The following is a 10,656-nucleotide window of genomic DNA, read 5'->3' on the forward strand; positions in this document are numbered from 1 at the left end:
AAGTTGATCTACCTAACAACTACAGTAGGATGAAGTTGATCTACCTAACAACTACAGTAGGATGAAGTTGCTCTACCTAACAACTACAGTAGGATGAAGTTGATCTACCTAACAACTACAGTAGGATGAAGTTGCTCTACCTAACAACTACAGTAGGATGAAGTTGATCTACCTAACAACTACAGTAGTATGAAGTTGCTCTACCTAACAACTACAGTAGGATGAAGTTGATCTACCTAACAACTACAGTAGGATGAAGTTGATCTACCTAACAACTACAGTAGGATGAAGTTGATCTACCTAACAACTACAGTAGGATGAAGTTGATCTACCTAACAACTACAGTAGGATGAAGTTGATCTACCTAACAACTAGAGTAGGATGAAGTTGATCTACCTAACAACTAGAGTAGGATGAAGTTGATCTACCTAACAACTAGAGTAGGATGAAGGTGATCTACCTAACAACTACAGTAGAATGAAGTTGATCTACCTAACAACTACAGTAGGATGAAGTTGATCTACCTAACAACTAGAGTAGGATGAAGTTGATCTACCTAACAACTACAGTAGGATGAAGTTGATCTACCTAACAACTAGAGTAGGATGAAGGTGATCTACCTAACAACTACAGTAGGATGAAGTTGATCTACCTAACAACTAGAGTAGGATGAAGGTGATCTACCTAACAACTACAGTAGGATGAAGTTGATCTACCTAACAACTACAGTAGGATGAAGTTGATCTACCTAACAACTAGAGTAGGATGAAGTTGATCTACCTAACAACTACAGTAGGATGAAGTTGATCTACCTAACAACTACAGTAGGATGAAGTTGATCTACCTAACAACTACAGTAGGATGAAGTTGATCTACCTAACAACTAGAGTAGGATGAAGTTGATCTACCTAACAACTAGAGTAGGATGAAGTTGATCTACCTAACAACTACAGTAGGATGAAGTTGATCTACCTAACAACTAGAGTAGGATGAAGTTGATCTACCTAACAACTAGAGTAGGATGAAGGTGATCTACCTAACAACTAGAGTAGGATGAAGTTGATCTACCTAACAACTACAGTAGGATGAAGTTGATCTACCTAACAACTAGAGTAGGATGAAGTTGATCTACCTAACAACTAGAGTAGGATGAAGTTGATCTACCTAACAACTACAGTAGGAGGAAGTTGATCTACCTAACAACTAGAGTAGGATGAAGTTGATCTACCTAACAACTACAGTAGGATGAAGTTGATCTACCTAACAACTAGATTAGGATGAAGTTGATCTACCTAACAACTACAGTAGGAGGAAGTTGCTCTACCTAACAATTACAGTAGGATGAAGTTGATCCACCTAACAACTACAGTAGTATGAAGTTGATCTACCTAACAACTACAGTAGGATGAAGTTGATCTACCTAACAACTACAGTAGGATGAAGTTGATCCACCTAACAACTACAGTAGGATGAAGTTGATCTACCTAACAACTACAGTAGGATGAAGTTGATCTTCCTAACAATTACAGTAGGATGAAGTTGATCCACCTAACAACTACAGTAGGATGAAGGTGATCTACCTAACAACTACAGTAGGATGAAGTTGATCTACCTAACAACTACAGTAGGATGAAGGTGATCTACCTAACAACTAGAGTAGGATGAAGTTGATCTACCTAAGAACTACAGTAGGATGAAGTTGATCTACCTAACAACTAGAGTAGGATGAAGTTGATATACCTAACAATTACAGTAGGATGAAGTTGATCCACCTAACAACTACAGTAGGATGAAGTTGATCTACCTAACAACTACAGTAGGATGAAGTTGATCTACCTAACAACTACAGTAGGATGAAGTTGATCTACCTAACAACTACAGTAGTATGAAGTTGATCTACCTAACAACTACAGTAGGATGAAGTTGATCTACCTAACAACTAGAGTAGGATGAAGTTGATCTACCTAACAACTAGAGTAGGATGAAGTTGATCTACCTAACAACTACAGTAGGATGAAGTTGATCTACCTAACAACTACAGTAGGATGAAGTTGATCTACCTAACAACTACAGTAGGATGAAGGTGATCTACCTAACAACTACAGTAGGATGAAGTTGATCTACCTAACAACTACAGTAGGATGAAGTTGATCTACCTAACAACTAGAGTAGGATGAAGTTGATCTACCTAACAACTACAGTAGGATGAAGTTGATCTACCTAACAACTAGAGTAGGATGAAGTTGATCTACCTAACAACTAGAGTAGGATGAAGGTGATCTACCTAACAACTACAGTAGGATGAAGTTGATCTACCTAACAACTAGAGTAGGATGAAGTTGATCTACCTAACAACTAGAGTAGGATGAAGTTGATCTACCTAACAACTAGAGTAGGATGAAGTTGATCTACCTAACAACTAGAGTAGGATGAAGTTGATCTACCTAACAACTAGAGTAGGATGAAGGTGATCTACCTAACAACTACAGTAGGATGAAGTTGATCTACCTAACAACTACAGTAGGATGAAGTTGATCTACCTAACAACTAGAGTAGGATGAAGTTGAGCTACCTAACAACTACAGTAGGATGAAGTTGATCTACCTAACAACTACAGTAGGATGAAGTTGATCTACCTAACAACTAGAGTAGGATGAAGTTGATCTACCTAACAACTACAGTAGGATGAAGTTGATCTACCTAACAACTAGAGTAGGATGAAGTTGATCTACCTAACAACTACAGTAGGATGAAGTTGATCTACCTAACAACTACAGTAGGATGAAGTTGATCTACCTAACAACTAGAGTAGGATGAAGTTGATCTACCTAACAACTACAGTAGGATGAAATTGCACGAAACACAGATTTGGGATCTGCTATATGGTAGAGTTAGGATTTGGGGAGGATAAGCTGATCCTAGACCTGGGCAGTTTCTACTACTGTAGGATCCACTTGGTTGACAGAGTTGATTTACGAGAAAAAACAAAGATGCTTAGTTACCACCAACCACTCCACAGAAGACACAAACAACAGTAGAAGTTTCCCTTAGGCACAGATGTAGGATCAGCTTACCCTCACCAAATCTTATCTTTAGCTATAAGGGGAAAAATGCAAAACTGGCCTTAGACTAGTGTGAGGGCTCAACATTCACTCTAGTCCCTGAATTAGGAACGCTATTAGAGAACAGCGACATCCACTAGTGCAACGGTTGTACTGTCCTATTAAAGGGGCTCTGCCTATGTATGCAACAGTTCCACCTGCAAGGAGGCCTTCATGTCTTTGTCCGTAGCTGTAAAGGAATACAATTCCATAAAGGAAAAACTGAATTTCACAAACCATGAGGATCAAGGAATTTGATAAATAGTTGAGTAAAGCACTTTTAAGTGTGATCAGGTGGGTCAAACCTACAGTGCATCTCAATAGTCTAACGAAGTGGCTAGCTGACCCACAGCATTTGGGAGACTGAATTAGTGATGCACTGGCGCAATCCTGTGGATGTTGAGTGAACTACATCCACAACTCTCAACCAGGAGACCAGAGACCACTAGGTGGCCTCAGAGAGCTTTAAAGTGGTCTCTAGTACTGATTCATTATCATCCTGAAGTTGAATGTATTTATGACAGTTAGATGGAGACAGACAGACTGACAGAGACACAGTGTGTGTGTGTGTGTGTGTGTGTGTGTGTGTGTGTGTGTGTGTGTGTGTGTGTGTGTGTGTGTGTGTGTGTGTGTGTGTGTGTGTGTGTGTGTGTGTGTGTGTGTGTGTGTGTGTGTGTGTGTGTGAGAGAGAGAGAGAGAGAGAGAGAGAGAGAGAGATAAAGAGAGATAAAGAGAGATAAAGAGAGAGAGAGAGAGAGAGCTAAAGAGAGAGAGAGAGAGAGAGAGAGAGAGAGAGAGATAAAGAGAGATAAAGAGAGAGAGAGAGAGAGCTAAAGAGAGAGAGAGAGAGAGAGAGAGAGAGTGTGTGTGTGTGTATGTATGTGTGTGTGTGAGAGAGAGAGAGAGAGCGACTAGATTGCTATGTGGCCCTTAACAGAGAGTACACAGTGGCAGAATACCTGACCACAGTGACTGACCCTAAATTAAGGAAATCTTTGACTATGTACAGACACAGTGAGCATAGCCTTGCTATTGAGAAAGGCCGCCGTAGGCAGACCTGGCTCTCAAGAGAAGAGAAGGCTATGTACACACTGCCCACAAAATGATGTGGAAACTGAGCTGCAATTCCTAACCTCCTGCCAAATATATGACCATATTAGAGACACATATTTCCCTCAGATTACACAGATCCACAAATAACTATTGTTACAACACTGTATATAGACATAATATGACATTTGAAACGTCTTTATTCTTTTGGAACTTCTGTGAGTGTAATGTTTACTGTTGATTTTTTATTGTTTATTTCACTTTTGTTTATTATCTATTTCACTTGTTTTGGCAATGCAAACATATGTTTCCATGCCAATAAAGCCCCTTAAATTGAATTGAGAGAAAGAATGAGACAGAGATATAATTCAGAAAGAGATTTATTTGAGAGAGAGAGAGAGAAAAAATGAATTGAGAGAGAGAAAGAGAGAGAGAAAGAGAGATAAAGAGAGAGAGAAAGTCGTTTGGGGTTTTCAAAATGTGAACCAGGCGCGCGCTGAGAGAGAAGTCGAATTGAGGGACGCGCGAGGGAAGGAAGGTCTCCTCGCGCTGGAATAAAAGCGCTATTGATTGTTGCTTTGGAGTAAAACTCCACTATTCAGAGAGGGATACAATCGCTATAAATGAGGGGAAACGACGAAAAATAGGGATATCACCAACCAGAAGTGTGAAAATTGAAACAGAAAAGTTGTCAAGAAAACCCAAACATTGATTTACCTCAAACGGTTTGGTTGAAAGATGAATATGGGTACTTTCTTCGGATAATTTTTGGAGCGTCGAGCCAGGAGGAACATTCAGCAATAGAAAAGTAGACTATCTGACTGATAGTTAGGCCTATGGGTTTTTCTTTATTGGAAGCAATTAAACATGCATTTGTGAATCTGTTACGCATTAGTGAAGGTTTAACGACACTAAATTGGACTTTTCTTCGGGACAGGTGTTGGTTTTGAGCTTGAATCAGTTGTTTAGTTGTTTTTGACTAGTTGTTTAGACATTTGAGGTGTTAGTTGCGCACAGGTTAAGGTAATAATTGATGGCACATATTCCGGCCCAAAAATATTTAGATAGTTTAGGCTACTGTTTGTCAAAAATAAAATAAACCTAGAACAACCTCTGTTTAATTCATTAAAAACCTGTCAACATATTGCTAAACCTGATAGCGGTTACAGCAACAGACCATAACTAAGTAGTCTGTTTTTCGCTCAATAATATGTGAAGCAGGGTTGTCGGAAGCAACACAACACGGTTACATTACAACGCGCCCAAGCAATACCACTGGAACTGTGTTTTTTACGGTTTTCACGGATCCCTGGGGAATACCGCGAGTTGAAAGACCGCGCCTGTGTTCGCGCTGTTATGCCGGAGCACTGAATTTAAACGAACTCTAGGGAAATTAAAGCTCAAGTCCGGAACAGAAAGAGAGATAACACGAAGCCCGTCCATCCTTTACAACATGGAGCTGCACAAATACCTGCTACTCCTCAAGTTAATAGTTCTCCTCAAAGGTAAGTTTGTAACCAGTGTGAGTTGTCACGTTGTCTATCATCTCAACCTTTCTAGAGCTGTTTTTTTTCTCACGAATACCTTTAATCCTTGACCCCGACCTTGACCTTTTACAAAGTCACTTCAATGACAGCATTTTGAAAGTTTAAGTAGCCTATACAAACATGTTCATGAAAATTAGGCATTTTCTAGTTCGAGATTCATCAGTGTATTCGTTATCCCAATGGCATTGTAGGACCTACAACCTCTGCAGAGAAGTCTCTGGACCTTTATACCACAGCCAGCTAATGCACCTACAGTACATCATAGGTCCTAGAACATAAACACTGATCCTGTAAACCAGTTGAAAGACCTCTATAACCACTACAGTGTGCAGGGTCATTCTCTATGCTGAGACTTGGCCCAGCTATTTACTGTGTAGGCATACAGCTGTTTCCCTGGTTCCCCCCTGCTGCTGCTCCCCTGTCCAATTGTATGATATGGTAATCAAGTTACCTACTGGAGCTCCCTCAGTGGACTCACTCCTTATCTTCAAACAACCATGAATAATGTGTTATATTTATACACACTATGGCTTTTCTCTAGGTCTCAAAGCTCAAAGAACTTGAAGTTGAAGTGATTCACCTAAACAACTGCAGGCATCATTCTCTAAGGTACAAAGGCTGAGGCAGGATATTTAGAAAGCTACTTATAGCCTCCCTGTAGGCTTACATCATGTGAGAGAAAATGCCCAGCCACAGCCACGGCCTCTTATGGCACAAGAGGTTTTGCACATTCACCTCTAACCACAGGGTTGCTGGTTCAAATCCCATTTTGACTGCCACCTTAATCACTACGTTGGTGGCAGAAGTGGGATTCTGCAGTCTGGCCTTTTTTGCCCTCCTGCATGGTTTAACTGTACAATATGGTAATGAACTTACATAGCTTCCTCAGTGTGTAGGGCTATCTTCTCTCCTGCATGGTTTAACTGTACAATATGGTAATGAACTTACATAGCTTCCTCATTGTGTAGGGCTATCTTCTCTCCTGCATGGTTTAACTGTACAATATGGTAATGAACTTACATAGCTTCCTCATTGTGTAGGGCTATCTTCTCTCCTGCAAGGTTTAACTGTACAATATGGTAATGAACTTACATAGCTTCCTCATTGTGTAGGGCTATCTTCTCTCCTGCAAGGTTTAACTGTACAATATGGTAATGAACTTACATAGCTTCCTCATTGTGTAGGGCTATCTTCTCTCCTGCATGGTTTAACTGTACAATATGGTAATGAACTTACATAGCTTCCTCATTGTGTAGGGCTATCTTCTCTCCTGCATGGTTTAACTGTACAATATGGTAATGAACTTACATAGCTTCCTCATTGTGTAGGGCTATCTTCTCTCCTGCATGGTTTAACTGTACAATATGGTAATGAACTTACATAGCTTCCTCATTGTGTAGGGCTATCTTCTCTCCTGCATGGTTTAACTGTACAATATGGTAATGAACTTACATAGCTTCCTCAGTGTGTAGGGCTATCTTCTCTCCTGCATGGTTTAACTGTACAATATGGTAATGAACTTACATAGCTTCCTCATTGTGTAGGGCTATCTTCTCTCCTGCTGGTTGCTGGATCAAACCCCTCCCCCTCCCCTGAATTGCAGTGGGAGGGTTAGACCTAAATCCTATCAGTAATATCCATCTCTCCAGAATTCACCTAGAAGCTCCAGTTATAGTAATACGGTATTTCCGTCAGACGAACCACACTCATTTTCACGCTTGTTAATGTCGACTACCCCACCTCCCAACCCCTGCATGTTACCTCTACCATAACACACCTCACTCACTGACTCCTGTTAGACGGCAGGAGAGGAGAGAAAATATTATTATACTTTCACCAGGAATGAGTGTTGACACAGTCGATAAGCAGGGAGTAAATTGCTACGTTACTGTGCAGTGAGTGGCCATGAAAAGAATGAAGAGATGGTATTATTAGACAGGGCAGAATCACGGTAATCTATTGCAAGGCATGATACAGTAAAGCTAGACCCTGTAAGATTTCTTCCTGCTATTAGCAACCTCCATCCCACTCTAGTAGAGCATGGTGAGCCACATGATGATCCTGGAGTGTTCATAAGTATGTCCACAGTGTATAACACTGTAATAAGGAGGCAGTAGACATCTTACTTAAAGGTGGGGTGTTTAGAAGTAGCGTTTTGGATCTATGAATCCATACACTGAGTGTACAAAACATTAAGAACACCTGCTCTTTCCATGACATATACAGACCAGGTGAATCCAGTTGAAACCTATGATCCCTTATTGATTTCACCTGTTAAATCCACTTCAATTAGTGTAGATGAAGGGGAGGCAGGTTAAATAACGATTTTTAGGCCTTGAGACAATTGAGACATGGGTTGTGTATGTGTGACATTCAGAGGGTGAATGGACAAGACAAAATATTTAAGTGCCTTTGAACAGGGTATGGTAGTAGGTGCCAGGCGCACCGGTTTGAGTGTCAAGAACTGCAATGATGCTGGGTTTTTCACACTCAACAGTTTCCTGTGTGTATCAAGAATGTTCCACCACCCAAAGGACATCCAGCCAACATGACACAACTGCGGGAAGCATTGGAGTCAACATGGGCCAGCATCCCTGTGGAACGCTTTCGACACCTTGTAGAGTCCTTGCCCCGACGAATTGAGGCTGTTCTGAGGGCAAAAGGGGGTGCAACTCAATATTAGGAAGGTGTTCCTAATGTTTTGTACACTCAGTGTTATTTATAAACCTGGTTTAACTGTTCTGTATAGGATCCCTGTATGATGTCAAACATGATCTGAGTGAGACCATGTACCAGTCCAGCACAACACAACACTGCTGTCTGTTCAGGCCATGTACCAGTCCAGCACAACACAACACTGCTGTCTGTTCAGGCCATGTACCAGTCCAGTACAACACAACACTGCTGTCTGTTCAGGCCATGTACCAGTCCATCACAACACAACACTGCTGTCTGTTCAGGCCATGTACCAGTCCAGCACAACACAACACTGCTGTCTGTTCAGGCCATGTACCAGTCCAGTACAACACAACACTGCTGTCTGTTCAGGCCATGTACCAGTCCAGCACAACACAACACTGCTGTCTGTTCAGGCCATGTACCAGTCCAGCACAACACAACACTGCTGTCTGTTCAGGCCATGTACCAGTCCATCACAACACAACACTGCTGTCTGTTCAGGCCATGTACCAGTCCAGTACAACACAACACTGCTGTCTGTTCAGGCCATGTACCAGTCCAGTACAACACAACACTGCTGTCTGTTCAGGCCATGTACCAGTCCAGCACAACACAACACTGCTGTCTGTTCAGGCCATGTACCAGCACAACACAACACTGCTGTCTGTTCAGGCCATGTACCAGTCCAGTACAACACAACACTGCTGTCTGTTCAGGCCATGTACCAGCACAACACAACACTGCTGTCTGTTCAGGCCATGTACCAGTCCAGCACAACACAACACTGCTGTCTGTTCAGGCCATGTACCAGTCCAGCACAACACAACACTGCTGTCTGTTCAGGCCATGTACCAGTCCAGCACAACACAACACTGCTGTCTGTTCAGGCCATGTACCAGTCCATCACAACACAACACTGCTGTCTGTTCAGGCCATGTACCAGTCCAGCACAACACAACACTGCTGTCTGTTCAGGCCATGTACCAGTCCAGCACAACACAACACTGCTGTCTGTTCAGGCCATGTACCAGTCCAGCACAACACAACACTGCTGTCTGTTCAGGCCATGTACCAGTCCAGTACAACACAACACTGCTGTCTGTTCAGGCCATGTACCAGCACAACACAACACTGCTGTCTGTTCAGGCCATGTACCAGTCCAGCACAACACAACACTGCTGTCTGTTCAGGCCATGTACCAGTCCATCACAACACAACACTGCTGTCTGTTCAGGCCATGTACCAGTCCAGTACAACACAACACTGCTGTCTGTTCAGGCCATGTACCAGTCCAGTACAACACAACACTGCTGTCTGTTCAGGCCATGTACCAGTCCATCACAACACAACACTGCTGTCTGTTCAGGCCATGTACCAGTCCAGCACAACACAACACTGCTGTCTGTTCAGGCCATGTACCAGTCCATCACAACACAACACTGCTGTCTGTTCAGGCCATGTACCAGTCCAGTACAACACAACACTGCTGTCTGTTCAGGCCATGTACCAGTCCATCACAACACAACACTGCTGTCTGTTCAGGCCATGTACCAGTCCAGCACAACACAACACTGCTGTCTGTTCAGGCCATGTACCAGTCCAGCACAACACAACACTGCTGTCTGTTCAGGCCATGTACCAGCACAACACAACACTGCTGTCTGTTCAGGCCATGTACCAGTCCAGTACAACACAACACTGCTGTCTGTTCAGGCCATGTACCAGTCCATCACAACACAACACTGCTGTCTGTTCAGGCCATGTACCAGTCCAGTACAACACAACACTGCTGTCTGTTCAGGCCATGTACCAGTCCAGTACAACACAACACTGCTGTCTGTTCAGGCCATGTACCAGTCCAGCACAACACAACACTGCTGTCTGTTCAGGCCATGTACCAGTCCATCACAACACAACACTGCTGTCTGTTCAGGCCATGTACCAGTCCAGTACAACACAACACTGCTGTCTGTTCAGGCCATGTACCAGTCCAGTACAACACAACACTGCTGTCTGTTCAGGCCATGTACCAGTCCAGTACAACACAACACTGCTGTCTGTTCAGGCCACGTCTCTGTCTCCTCCTGCTGATCCTGAGGAATGAATGAGGAAGGAATGCATTGAAGTCACCGTAGTCAGACGCTGTTTGTGGTTAGCCTGTACTACACTTCATTACCTGTTTGAGACATGCTTGTATTGACTGTGTGTGTGATGTTGATGGTTTGAGCAGGCCTCCCCAGTGTGTTAACCAGGCATACCAGGACTGTTAGCTGCTCTGT

General features: G+C 42.7%; 1 protein-coding gene across 1 annotated transcript in view; it reads left to right on the plus strand.

Annotated features, from left to right (window-relative positions):
* Nucleotides 1-5,604: 5,604 nt before the first annotated feature.
* The window catches only part of itga10 (integrin, alpha 10), a 57,622-nt gene continuing 52,570 nt past the window's right edge, over nt 5,605-10,656 (plus strand). The window contains exon 1 of the mRNA XM_038992772.1: nt 5,605-5,656. Within this exon, the coding sequence (XP_038848700.1) occupies nt 5,605-5,656 (52 nt within the window). The remainder of the gene's footprint in view (nt 5,657-10,656) is intronic.

The sequence above is a fragment of the Salvelinus namaycush genome, chromosome 5, assembly GCF_016432855.1.
Source record: "Salvelinus namaycush isolate Seneca chromosome 5, SaNama_1.0, whole genome shotgun sequence".
Classification (NCBI taxonomy): Eukaryota; Metazoa; Chordata; class Actinopteri; order Salmoniformes; family Salmonidae; genus Salvelinus; species Salvelinus namaycush.